Source organism: Pelophylax lessonae (genome assembly GCF_965119305.1).
Source record: "Pelophylax lessonae genome assembly, chromosome: 2".
Taxonomy (NCBI): Eukaryota; Metazoa; Chordata; class Amphibia; order Anura; family Ranidae; genus Pelophylax; species Pelophylax lessonae.
Window position 1 is genome coordinate 646,056,951 of NC_138769.1, and position 12,648 is coordinate 646,069,598.

At 45.4% G+C, this 12,648-nt stretch overlaps 1 protein-coding gene across 1 annotated transcript; it reads left to right on the forward strand.

The window, feature by feature from the left end:
* The first annotated feature begins 1,998 nt into the window (after positions 1-1,998).
* RFXAP (regulatory factor X associated protein) lies at positions 1,999-11,118 on the forward strand. Its single transcript, XM_082246827.1, has 3 exons — positions 1,999-2,489; positions 6,631-6,738; positions 10,842-11,118. The coding sequence occupies exons 1-3, from the start codon at positions 2,103-2,105 to the stop codon at positions 10,947-10,949; spliced, it is 603 nt and encodes a 200-aa protein (XP_082102953.1). The 5' UTR covers positions 1,999-2,102; the 3' UTR covers positions 10,950-11,118.
* Positions 11,119-12,648: the final 1,530 nt, after the last annotated feature.

Consider the following 12,648-nt stretch of genomic DNA (forward strand, 5'->3'; position numbering starts at 1 on the left):
GATCTCAGTATAGAAAAAAAACTGTTCAGTCGCAACAAATGCATGAGGACACGTGGCCATACAATTCGATTAGAGGAGAAGAGATTTAACCTCAGGCTACGCAGGGGGTTCTTTACTGTTAGGGCTACAAGACTGTGGAATTCTCTACCACAAATGGTAGTAACTGCAGGGAGTATGGCTATTTTTAAAAGACTCTTGGACATACATCTCAAGGATCATAACAGGGGTATGAGAGATGATTACGGCCACACACACCTACACAGGTTGAACTGGATGGACTGTTGTCTTTATTCAACCTCAACTACTATGTAACTATGTAACTATGTAATGATTGTATGATATATACGCTATTTCTCACATTTCCTCTATGAGATTTAAAAAAAAAGATACTTCTTAGAATTTTTTGAGATAGGACTACCAAATGTTATGAAGAAAAAAAAAAGAGAAAAAACAGTGCAGAGTGCAGAGTTCAGGAGTGCGTTACATAAAGAATGCAGGGCTCAGGTGTGTGCTACATAAAGAATGCAAGGGCTAAGTAGCACTCAGGAGCACGCTACATAAAGAATGCAAGGCTCAGGAGTGCGCTACATAAAGAATGCAAGGCTCAGCTGTGCCCATCTATGCAGCCTAAACAGTGAACAGCAATGCAGCCTCACTGGTGGCCAGAAATGAAGCCTCACCAGTGGCCAGTAATGCAGCCTCACCAGTGCCCATGCAATGCAGCCTTACCGGTGCCCATCCAATGCAGCCTTACCAGTGCCCATCCAATGCAGCCTTACCAGTGTCCATCCAATTCAGCCTGACCAGTGCCCATCCAATGCACCCTCACCAGTGCCCAGCAATGCAGCCTCACCAGTGCCCAGAAATATAGTCTCACCACCAGTGCCCAGCAATGCAGTCTCATCAGTGCACAGCAATGCAGCCTGGCCAGTGCCCATCCAATGCAGCTTGACCAGTGCCCAGCAATGCAGCCCATGAATGCTCTGACCAGTGCCCAGCAATGCAGCCTTACCAGTGCCCATCAATGCAGCCTGACCAGTGCCCATCAATGCAGCCTGACCAGTGCCCATCAATGCAGTCGGACCAGTGCCCAGCGATGCAGCCTGACCAGTGCCCAGTGATGCAGCCTCACCAGTGCCCAGTGATGCAGCCTGACCAGTGCCCAGCAATGCAGCCTCACCAGTGCTGATCTATGCAGCCTCACCAGTGCATATCATCAGAGAGAAGAGGAGAACCGGCCGGATCATCACACAGGCCGGCGTCGCCTGCTGTGTCAGCTTTAATTTGAATCGCTGGGCGCCCACCGTCACACAAGTCCCGCCTCCTGGATCAGCTCCTACCTATGATAGACAGCACACGTCCTGGCATTGGACAAGTGTGCTGTCTATCAAAGGAGCCAAACCAGGAGGAGGGACTTTGAGTGACAGCAGGCGCCCAGCGATTCAAATTAAAACTGACACAGAGAGCGAAGCCGGCCTGACCCCCCCCCCCCCCCAGTGTGGGGCATCTGGGGTGAACTACGCCTCATTGTTATACCACTGGCTCCGGGACCCCCTCTGCCTCAGCACCTGCCCATGATCGGCCCTGCACCTAGCGCCGTCCCTGCGATCCAGGGACAAATCCTTGGACAGACTGGCCCCGGGGACAGTCGTCTGATCAGGGTACCCTATGGAGGTGAGCAACGATGACTGGGCCTCATTTAGCAATGTCCTGGGAGTACTTAGCAACGTCCTGGGAGTTTTTCATTTAGGCATCATAAGGAATGTAATGGCCTACACCTATGGTAAGGGCTTTATTCAACTCTAGTCAGAGAAGCACAATTTGTTTTTATCTGCAGAGGCAGTTTTGTGGTAAAAGTAAACTATTCCTTTAAGATACATTGTCAGTTGGCAGTCATTGTTTACAGGTACTCTTTATGGGGTCCTAGCAACACTCCACCTCCTCAGTGTACTCCTAAATCAACAGAGCTCGCTGACAAGTCACGTGTCCCGGAGTACAGAATGCTAGTACGCATGCGCAGTGTCCTCAGCCGGAAGTAGTAGAGCTGTGTGTCTAGGACTGCAGGCAGCGCTGTATACATAGCGGCTCCGGGTTCCTCCATCATGCAGGAGCCGGCGGAGGCTTCGTCTTCCCGGGAGGAGGAGGAAGAAGAGGCGGAGAATGAAGGCGGCCAGTACGCGGAGGCCCCGCTCGTCTATTACACCATGATGCCCGCTGATGATGATGGCGCCGACCTCCTGGACACCTCCGACCCCAGAGACAGCACGGCCAGCCCCGAGGAGCTGGAGGACGAGGACAACTCCGGCGACAATGACAGCGTGGTGACCAAGACGTGTACCTACCCGGGCTGCCAGGAGACCACCAGCCAGGTGGCCAAGCAGAGGAAACCCTGGATGTGCAAGAAACACCGCAACAAGATGTACAAAGACAAGTACAAGAACAAGAAGAAGAGCGACCAGGGGGTCACCACCACCGCCAGCAAGCTGGAGGTCAGCATCGGGGACACGGAAGTGACGTCACAGCAGAAAGCCTAGAAGTGGCATCATATATACCCAGAGTAATCTGTGCTTGTTGGGGAACTACAACTCCCAGCAATGACCAGGGGAGTAAATCCATCAGCAAGCTGGAGGTCTAACATCTGGCTGCAGGTGTTGTGACTATTCCAGAAAGCCTAAAACTGTCATCACACCCTTATCATACACACCCATAGTAACCTGTCCTCGTTGTGGGACTACAACTCCCAGCAATGATCAGGTATTAAATCCATAACACGCACGGTGCTATGATTAGTATCTGCTACCAGGACAAGTCTTGTGTCCATACCAGAAAGCCTACAACTGGCATCGTATATACCCAGAGTAATCTGTGCTTGCTTGGGAACTACAACTCCCAGCAATGACCAGGGGAGTAAATCCAGCTGCCAGTGCTATGTCAGGATTAGTATCTGCTGCCAGAACATGGCTTGTGACTATTCCAGAAAGCCTGGAACTGTCCTCACATTACACCAGGGATCCTCAAACTACGGCCCTCCAGCTGTTGCAGAACTACACATCCCATGAGGCATTGTAAAACTCTGACATTCACAGACATGACTAGGCATGATGGGAATTGTAGTTCCTGAACATTTGGAGGGCCATAGTTTGAAGACCCCTGCTCTACACCTTATGCACCGATGGTGACCTGTCCTTGTTGTGGAATTACAACTCCCAGCAATAATTGGGGATTCAAGCAGAGCTCCACCCAAAAGGGAAAGCTCTGCTTGTCTGCCTTCTCCGTTGCCACATTTGGCACCCTTTTGGGGGGGAAGCAGGAACCTGGTTTTGAGTTCACGGAAGTTTGCCCCCGCAGCTGGCCAATTCACAAAGTGTGCAGTAGGAACCTGGCTGTGAAGGCCGAAGGCTTCACTGCCAGTTTCCCTTAACCAGGGTGAAGGTGCCAGCACCCAAGAGCTGATTAAAGAATCGGATCGGGTGAGGACACCGCTGGACAGGTAAGTGCCCTAAGGCCCCTTTCACACTATTGCGATGCAATTTTGCAGCGATTTCGCAGCGCAATTTTTGCCGTGATTTTAAAAGCAACGGCAAGGCTATATGCCTCAAAACGCATTAAAATTGTGGCAAAGTAGTGCAGGAACTACTTTGAAGTCGGTGCGACTTCAAAACGCACTGATATGAATGGGCCTCATTGAAAATAATGGAAAACGACTTGTCATGCGATTTTGCGGTCCAAAATCGTGGGACAAGTCGCACTAGTGTGAATGGGGCCTAATAGTAAAAGTCAGCAGCTACAGTATTTGTAGCTGCTGACTTTTACTTTTTGGGGGATGGGGGCCAGAACTCCTTTAAACAAGCATGGTGCTATGATTAGTATCTGCTGCCAAGTCTTGTGCCCATACCAGAAAGCCTACAACAGTCATCACACTACACACACACATATATATAAAACCTGTTCTTGTTGTGGAACAAGAACTCCCAGCAATGAAAATAGGTTGTTGGAAAAAACATGGACTTTAACGGCACTAGATATGTAAAAATGTAACAAATTTTATTGATTCACAACTAAAAAAGACATTAACAACATAAATACTTTGCTTCAACAGAGGCTTTGATATATGTGACCACCAACAATAGGTAATGGTATGTTAATACAATCGAGACAGTAATCACTGCAGTCATTTTTGAATTCATCACATCAAGAAGATCTCACAGACGATAGTAGGTGCGAGTATTGCCGCCCATCTAGATTGATTGATGTGGTACAGAATATGCAGATAATTCATAGGGCCAGATTGCTCAACATGTTTCGCTTGAAACAGCTTCTTCTGGAGCTACTATTTCAATGCTCTGAGTATATCCAAGATGCATCAGCATGGTAAAAGGCAAGAGCCACAATGTGATAACGGGGAAGGTGGAGTCTGCAGCCAGGAGCGCCATGAAAGTAATGATTAGAAGCAGGCGCAATTCGTGTCCATGCACATTATCTGCCAAACAGTATATTTACTCAGTAAACCGTATAGGGCAGGTCTGCCCAGCAGGGGGGATCAGTGAGTATACACAGCATAAATTGCCGCCAAGCAGGCCCCTGACATGTGTGTCTCCACCTTCCCAGGATGGGGATACGCCCTGCTGGACAGACCTGCCCTATACGGTTTGAAATGTATGAAATACTTACCGTACCTTAAAATGAAGCCCTCCAGAGGTGCGCTGTCATCGCTGCAGAGGCTTCTATCTTCACTGGTTCTTCCTTCCGAGTTTGAGGATTCAGGGCGTTCGGGAGTCTCAGCCTTGGCACACTGCCCTGATAGAACGGCACAGGTATGCTGTTATTTCAGAGCATGCGCTGGTGACGTCACCCGCTGCTGCTCGCAAGAATATCTCAACTGTGAACATTTTAGGAGATCTTTATTTTACCTACAGGTAAGCTTTATTATAATGGCTGGGGCACAGCTCTGATAGCAATTTGCTTGCTCTGCACCTAGCCCATTCTGAAAATGTCCTGCATTCTTTTTACAGAACACAATACATTCTGTTATTGGAGGAAGGGATAAACTTCCTTCATCCAATCGCAGAGCACCTTTCATCCTGTAAAAGGAATGCAAGGCCTTCTCCCAATAGACAAGCTGTAGAGTGAGCAAACCACTGTCAGAGCTGTACTCCAGTTGGAAGTGTAAGTGTCAGCCCCCGGACACACAGGGCCTACTACACTGTAGGGAATTAATAAAAACTTTACAGAACGCTACACACATCACACCTGGCATTAGTGCTCATTATTTTTACAGTGCATATGTCCAATTATTGCTTTGAACAGAGTTCTGCTTTAAGCTTGCTAAAAACATGCTTTAAAGCAGTGTTCTCCAAACTGCTGCCCAGGAGGCACTGTTCCTCCCACTGACATCAACATTAGGGCAACAATTTCTGCACTGACAGCAACAGTGGGGCACTATTCTTCCCACTGCCAGCAGTAATGGTATACTATTATTTTCACTGACCCCAACGATGGGGCACTATTCCTCCTAATGACACCAACGATGGGGCACTATTCCTCCCAATGACACCAACGATGGGGCACTATTCCTCCCAATGACACCAACGATGGGGCACTATTCCTCCCAATGACACCAACGATGGGGCACTATTCCTCCCAATGACACCAACGATGGGGCACTATTCCTCCCAATGACACCAACGACAGGGCATTATTCCTTCCAATGACACCAACGACGGGGCACTATTCCTCCCACTGACACCAACGACGGGGCACTATTCCTCCCAATGACACCAACGACGGGGCACTATTCCTCCCAATGACACCAACGACGGGGCACTATTCCTCCCAATGACACCAACGATGGGGCACTATTCCTCCCAATGACACCAACGATAGGGCACTATTCCTTCCAATGACACCAACGACGGGGCACTATTCCTCCCACTGACACCAACGATGGGGCACTATTCCTCCCAATGACACCAACGATGGGGCACTATTCCTCCCAATGACACCAACGATGGGGCACTATTCCTCCCAATGACACCAACGATGGGGCACTATTCCTCCCAATGACACCAACGATGGGGCACTATTCCTCCCAATGACACCAACGATGGGGCACGATTCCACCCACTGATACCAACAATGGGACGCTAATCCTCCTCCTGACATGAATGATGGGGCCTTTTTCTCACAAACACCAATGTTGGGGCACTCAACACCAACCATAGGGCACTAATAATTCCCCTAATACCTAAGATGGGACGTTGTTTACTCCCACTAATGCTGTGACGACTTCTACTACCACTGGCCACAGTCTGGCCCCCCTAAAATCTAAAGCACAGTAAACTGGCCCTTTGTTTAGAACATTTGGAAAACCCTGCTTTAAAGTCACTGCTTACATTGATTTTGAGATCTGTGTTCTTTACTCCAAAAATTCAGCTGAAGGATGATTTAAAAGTTCCAAGAAAACTGTTCAGAGGTGTTGAATGAGTTGTAAATGTTTGCTAAGAGCGATGCTCCTCAGACTATTGATTAGAAGCTAAATACACAAATGAATTCAGCATTGAGACTTGCTATACATTGCAGATAGATATACAAGATTATTTATCCTATGTCTGTTTTTTTGTATCTATTTAGGAAACAGCAGAGTGCTCTGTGTCTCTTACAAAACAAAGAACTGGATCTGTTGGGGATCGTCCTCCTCGCCCTACATTGCTGGAACAAGTGTTAAACCAGAAAAGACTTGTAAGTGTTTTCAGTGGTTAATACTGGGGATTGTTACAATGTTTATGGATTAAATTGGGACACTTTTTTCAGGTTCATCCACCCAGCAGCAAGAGCTTTGAACATGAGGAAGTCAAGAAATCCGCGCTAAGGAGTAGATTTAGGCTGCAGCCTACCTAAAAAATATAGCCCTAAAAGGAAAAAAACGATGGTATATGAAAAGCGGGGGGGGGGGTGAGGTAAATGGCACTGCCTCTATGTTTATGTCTAGATAAGGTCACTTAAATCAAGGACTGTAAACAGGGAAAAAACTCATATAGTGGTATTACCACTTATAACAACACATTACATTTGATAAGTATCCATGGACATAAACTAAAAAAGTGTCAAAGGTGCAACAAAGTGCTGTAATTTAGTGCAAGGATTGAAATAAATATATGAATATAAGGTGCTCAGTGGGAGGTGAATATATATCTCATGTATTGGGTGTACTGGCAAAATGCCCAAAGTGCAATGTCAGGAGATCGGATAATAAGCCGGTTGGTGGAAAATTCCCACTAGGGATGAATAAACACAATAAATATGAAATATCAAAAATAAATAAATTGTAAAGTGACTGGTGCGACTTGACCCAATGTATGTGCAAAGGCTTGGCCATGGCAACTGAAGTACACATGTGGCACATTCTTTCTTCACCCAATAACACTTGACCACTGGGATAAGTATGTAGCGATTGGCTGGAATACTATTTGCGGTTGCCTGGTAACCACTGACTATATTAGATTGCAGAGATGGCGTGATTGACGCTGCTCCTGATGACATCAATCTGATGAAACGCGTAGAGCGTAATCACGTAATTTCTGCTACTGTTGGAACGCACATCCGGCGGTTGTAACGTATCGCGTTCCAGAAGCTCACAGCGAACGAGGAAGTTGCCGTCCCTATTGAGTTTCATGCTCGTTTACCTTTTTGTTATGTGAATACCGTTTCTATTAAATAAAGCAATAATTTTTTTACAATACTTCACTATATGAGGCTCTTCTTCTTATACATGGTCCGGATCTCGCCTTAAATATATGATAGGACCTTTGATGTTAGGATGTTGATGTTATCTGATGCTATACCGATCCTATTGAGTATACCATACACCCTTGATTTACGTGACCTTATCTAGACATAAACATAGAGGCAGCGCCATTTACCCCCCCCCCCCCCCCCCCCCAGCTTTGAACATGACTTTCTATATCTAGTTACCTGTCACTGTTATTGTAACTTTGCCTTAGGCTGGCTTCACATATATATGTTGGGGGGATTTACTAAAACTAGAGCACACAGAATTCGGTGCAGCTGTGCATAGTAACCAATCAGCTTCTAGGTTTTCGGCCCCTTTCACATTGGCGATTTGTTTGTCCTCTGTCCGTTTATGGATGAAAAATGGACACCCATGTATTCCTATGGGCAAGCAGATGATCATCCTAATGTTAACATTAGTTTTTTGAAATAGAAGAAAGGCCTATTTTTCTTCCGTTTAAAAAAACGGAAGCAGACCTGAATGGATATCAATGGACTAATGGTCTGTTTTATGCATCTGTTGTTTGCAGTCGGCACCTGCCGACATCCTAACAATCGATGACTCATCAGCTTGTTAGCGGGTTTACCCACTGACAGCTGAATGTAAAAACAATTTCTGGCAATAACAAAATTGTGAAAAAAAACAGCATGGTGTCCCCCCCCCCCAATTCATACCAGGCCCTTTGGGTCTGGTGTGGATTTTAAGAAAAACTCCATGCAAAAATTAATGAAAAAAAATAACAGCCTGGGGTCCCCCCCAAAATCCATACCAGACCTTTATCTGAGCATGAAGCCCAGCAGGTCAGGAAAGGAACCATACCAGGCCACATGCCCTCAATATGGGGGGGGGGGGTGCTCTGCTCTTGTTAAAGGAGGTTATGATAAGCCCCCTTAGCCTACCGAGGAAGTCAAAGGAGCATCACGCTCGACGTAACGCGTATAGGGGGGGCGGAGCGTGCGTGGCCGACGCAGATCGTTTCTCCGGAGCACTATCTACACTACATGTCAGCAAAGCAGGCACGGCTGAGTGCCCTGCAAATGTGAGTTTGTTTATTCTCTTCAATAAAGCTGATTTATATATATATATACAGAGAGCACTAGATTTTGTCCCATTCTTATCCCCACATATATCTTGGAATCCCTGGAGCTACACAGTAGAGAGGCCCTTTCCTGGAAATCCATTATCCATGTTATGTGATTGCTGGCCCATTTGGGTCTGATGGGAAGGTGAGAGGCTTATCTGTCTGGTGGAGGGATTCACTAAACGGTGCTCACAATATTCGTTGTTTATCACGATTGGATCACATTTCAGTTGAACACTGGGACTTTTGGAGATTTCTTTGATTGGAGCACTAGCACGATTATGTGCCTTATGAACTGTTTTTCATCTATTATTATCACATATTATCACTGTTTTATTTTGTGTGATTTCTGGCGCAGCACATTTTTGTATTAATGATAAGCCCCCTGCCCGCAGACCTCCCCAACCACTGGTCAGGGTTGTGGGGAAGAGACCCGTGTCCCCATATTGATGAGCCCCCCTTCCACAAAGCACCCCCCCATGTTGAGGGCCTGTGGCCAGGTAGGTTTCAGGAGGAGGGGAGGGCGACATTTTTTTTTTCTCTCTCTCATTGCAGCGTGGGGTTCCATACCAGACCCGCTGTTTTTTTCACAATTTTTTTTTTTTTTTATTGTCGGCAATGTTTTTCTTCACATTCCACTGTCAGCGGGGAACCCTGCAGACAGCTGGTGACTCATCGGTTGTTAAGGACGTGGTGGCCGGCTCCTTGGCAACCAGCAATTCTTCAAATAGAATTTGAATCAGTCAATCAATTTTCGACCGATTTGAATTCTAATTGTCCCAAAAATTATAAATTCGTTAGAAAACAGATGTAAAAACCTAAAGTAGAACTATAGGAAAAACTTTATTTGGATAGAGCAAGAGAGGGTTTTAACCCCCTGTCCGGTTTTTCCTTTTTTTTGCCATCTGTGCCCCAATTGCGGAGATTTCCCTTCACTTCGTGTCCCATAGCCAAACAGGTAGTGAGAGTAAATGCCTGCAAATTAAGGGAATTTCTTGGGGACCCCCAGGTCACTCGAACTAGTGTCCCCATTGGAAGATTTTTTTCAGTATAGATTTTCTTTATGGCTATGTTCAGATATAATTAGTGTTTCTGGAGTTCTTCTTTTAGATATTTGCAGCTATGTATGAATTGCAGTCCAGTGGCTCCCTCCACTAATTCACTGTCTTTTTTCCAAAGAGATGACGGTAGGGTAATTGGCTCCTGTCTAAATTGGCAGTGTTTTATGAATATGAGTTAGGGACCTTAGAGTGTAAGTTCCTGGAGGGTAGAGACTGATGTCAATGTATAATATATATGTAAAGCGCTGTGTAAATTGATGGCACAATACAAGTACCAGTAATAAATAAGTGTAGCTTTAGGTGGGGAAGGATTAGATCCTCTGTCAGGTTTATTAATGTGATTTGTCCTCTAGGTGATGTGCTGTGACTTCCTGACAATTTTTAACCCCTCCCCACTTTATCCAAAACCAAAGTTAAGTGTTATTGGAGCTCCACTTTAAAATCTAAGCAGCTATAAAAGACAAATCTGGGTTCATTCAATAATGCATCATTACAAATATATATTTTTAATTAAAAGCCGTGCAAATAAACAAATATAACTTGGAATCAGCTGGTTGCAGTTTTTGTAGCAGAGCTCGGAGAAAAGCAGCACAAGGAGCCAATTGATTCTTGTGCTCACAAGTAACATGCTGACAGTAGGAGAAAGCAGGAGGAGTGACAAAGATAAGCCAATCACTGTGCTGCTTCTCCTTCACTGTCCAATCACAGGCTGGGGAATGACAACCTAGGCTTAGAGAAAATGAGTTGAGTGACTTTGGCTGTTCTGCCTTGAAGAATGAGGCCATCTAGTGGTGAAAATGAACTGTTTGTTTTTTTTAAGTAAAACTGGAGTTCTTATTTAACTTTTAAAACCTTAATGATCTATGTGCCTATGACACCATTATTAACACATTTTTGATTTTGTCACCAGTCCCTTTTGAGAAGTCCAGACGTTGTCAAGTTTCTCCAGACCCAGCAGCAGCTTCTCAGTCGTCAGGCGTTTGAACAGAGACAGTCTTTTCAAGGAGCATCACTTTGACCAAATCTCTGCATGTGTTGGATTAGAAGGATTTTATTTTGACTGTTGTCTGTTAATTTATTACATTACAAACTTACATTTTCACTATTTCTAAGATAGTAAATGGAAGATGTGGGAAGACTTTGGAATCCACTGTCATATAATGATTGTGCTTTTCATCATATGGATCTTTTGCCAGCAATATGAACATGTAAATGCTTTGGAACCCATACTTACCCTTATTGGGATTGGGGTGGAATTGTGTACATGTTAGGCATCTATAAAAGGGTTCATTTTTTTCTGATCTTATGCAATTCAGAATTGCAGTGACTGATGCTGTGATTTAATCTATAGCATCCAATTAGATTTCAGTTTACTGAAATCACATAGTTGAAATACTAAATCTGGTTGTCTTAGGTTAGTGTAATTTGCCTAATTGAATATGCCTGTATGTGTTTTTTTTTTTGTTTTTTTTTAAATCTGTATTTTAGGTATGATTTTTATAGCATAGCTACATTGGATCATAGTACACATCCATATCTCATACCTGACCTATACCTATCACTATAATAGTCACCACTAGTGCAGTGATAGCAGCGGTCTTCGGGGTTCCAGGACAGAGCGGCTGTCCTTCTGCAGAGTAACATCAGGGGTGGTGCTTGCTTGGGACTGCCGCCATCCAGGGAAAGCCTTGTATATTACCACCTAGTTCAATCCAAGAATGTTTTGTATTCAATGAAACAATACAAAGCTTTCTCGAAGGCTGGCCATACACTATACAATTTTCTTGTTTAACTTTGCTTTAGATTTACCAAAACCATATAATAGGAGGTCAAACCGACGCCTTTTTAATTTGTATGCAATCAGGCAAGCCCTTGCACTACATAGTTGAAGGTAAATCTCAAGGAAATTGTATAGTGAATGGCCAGCCTTAATGTCAGCACTGCTGAGCGTGTGAATAGAGTTGCACTGAGATTTTTTTTTTTTTTTTTTAAAGCCCGTGGTGTGTGAAACACACTCAAAAGACTTACACCTGGTGCATAAAAAAGTGCACACACGCAAAACGTGAGACACACAAAAAGTACACATAGCCCTCCTCCGAAGAGGAAGGGCCCTGACCCTGATCCCCCGGGGCGCGAAGCTCCTGACGGGGACTGAGGTACTCATTATGGCCCGCCCAGCCGAAGCCAGGCAGACCCCGTTCTCCAGGGGGACAACCGAAACAGCCCACCCCAAGTACTTGGTGGGGCTCCCCCGAAGGGAGACTCCATGAGAGAGGGTGAACTAAGCCAGAAGGCCATATCCACTCCCTCCCAAGACGTTCAGGGCAGGCCCGAGGACCTACGCCATACTTGTCGTGCCAGTGATTCAACAAAAAAAGGGACAAACGTGAACACACAACAAAGAAAAACAGAGTGGAGAAGTGCTGGGTAGTGCCAAAGTGCGAGACCTTGACAGGCCCCCCGGCCAAGAATAAAAAATTCCTCTGGTGCTGGCCAAAAGGCCCGCCCCAAGAGGCAGGTGCAGAAAAAGTGTGATGGTGCAGTGACCAAGGTGCCACAAAAACTCAGGTGAGCTGCCCATAAAACGCAGCAAAAAGGCATCAATGACACCTGTAATGTGTTTTTGATGCAGGTTTTGAGTCACATGACCTATGAAAAACACACTATAAGTACAGTAAAATTGTGGAAATATTGTGTGCCATTATCTGCAAAATGCC

Bases quoted from the DNA above. Each gene is read 5' to 3' on its own strand.
- RFXAP (XM_082246827.1), top strand. From the start codon at position 2,103: ATGCAGGAGCCGGCGGAGGCTTCGTCTTCCCGGGAGGAGGAGGAAGAA. The intron at 2,490-6,630 runs GTCAGCATCGGG...GTATCTATTTAG, and splicing joins CCACCGCCAGCAAGCTGGAG to GAAACAGCAGAGTGCTCTGT. The intron at 6,739-10,841 runs GTAAGTGTTTTC...TTTTGTCACCAG, and splicing joins TGTTAAACCAGAAAAGACTT to TCCCTTTTGAGAAGTCCAGA.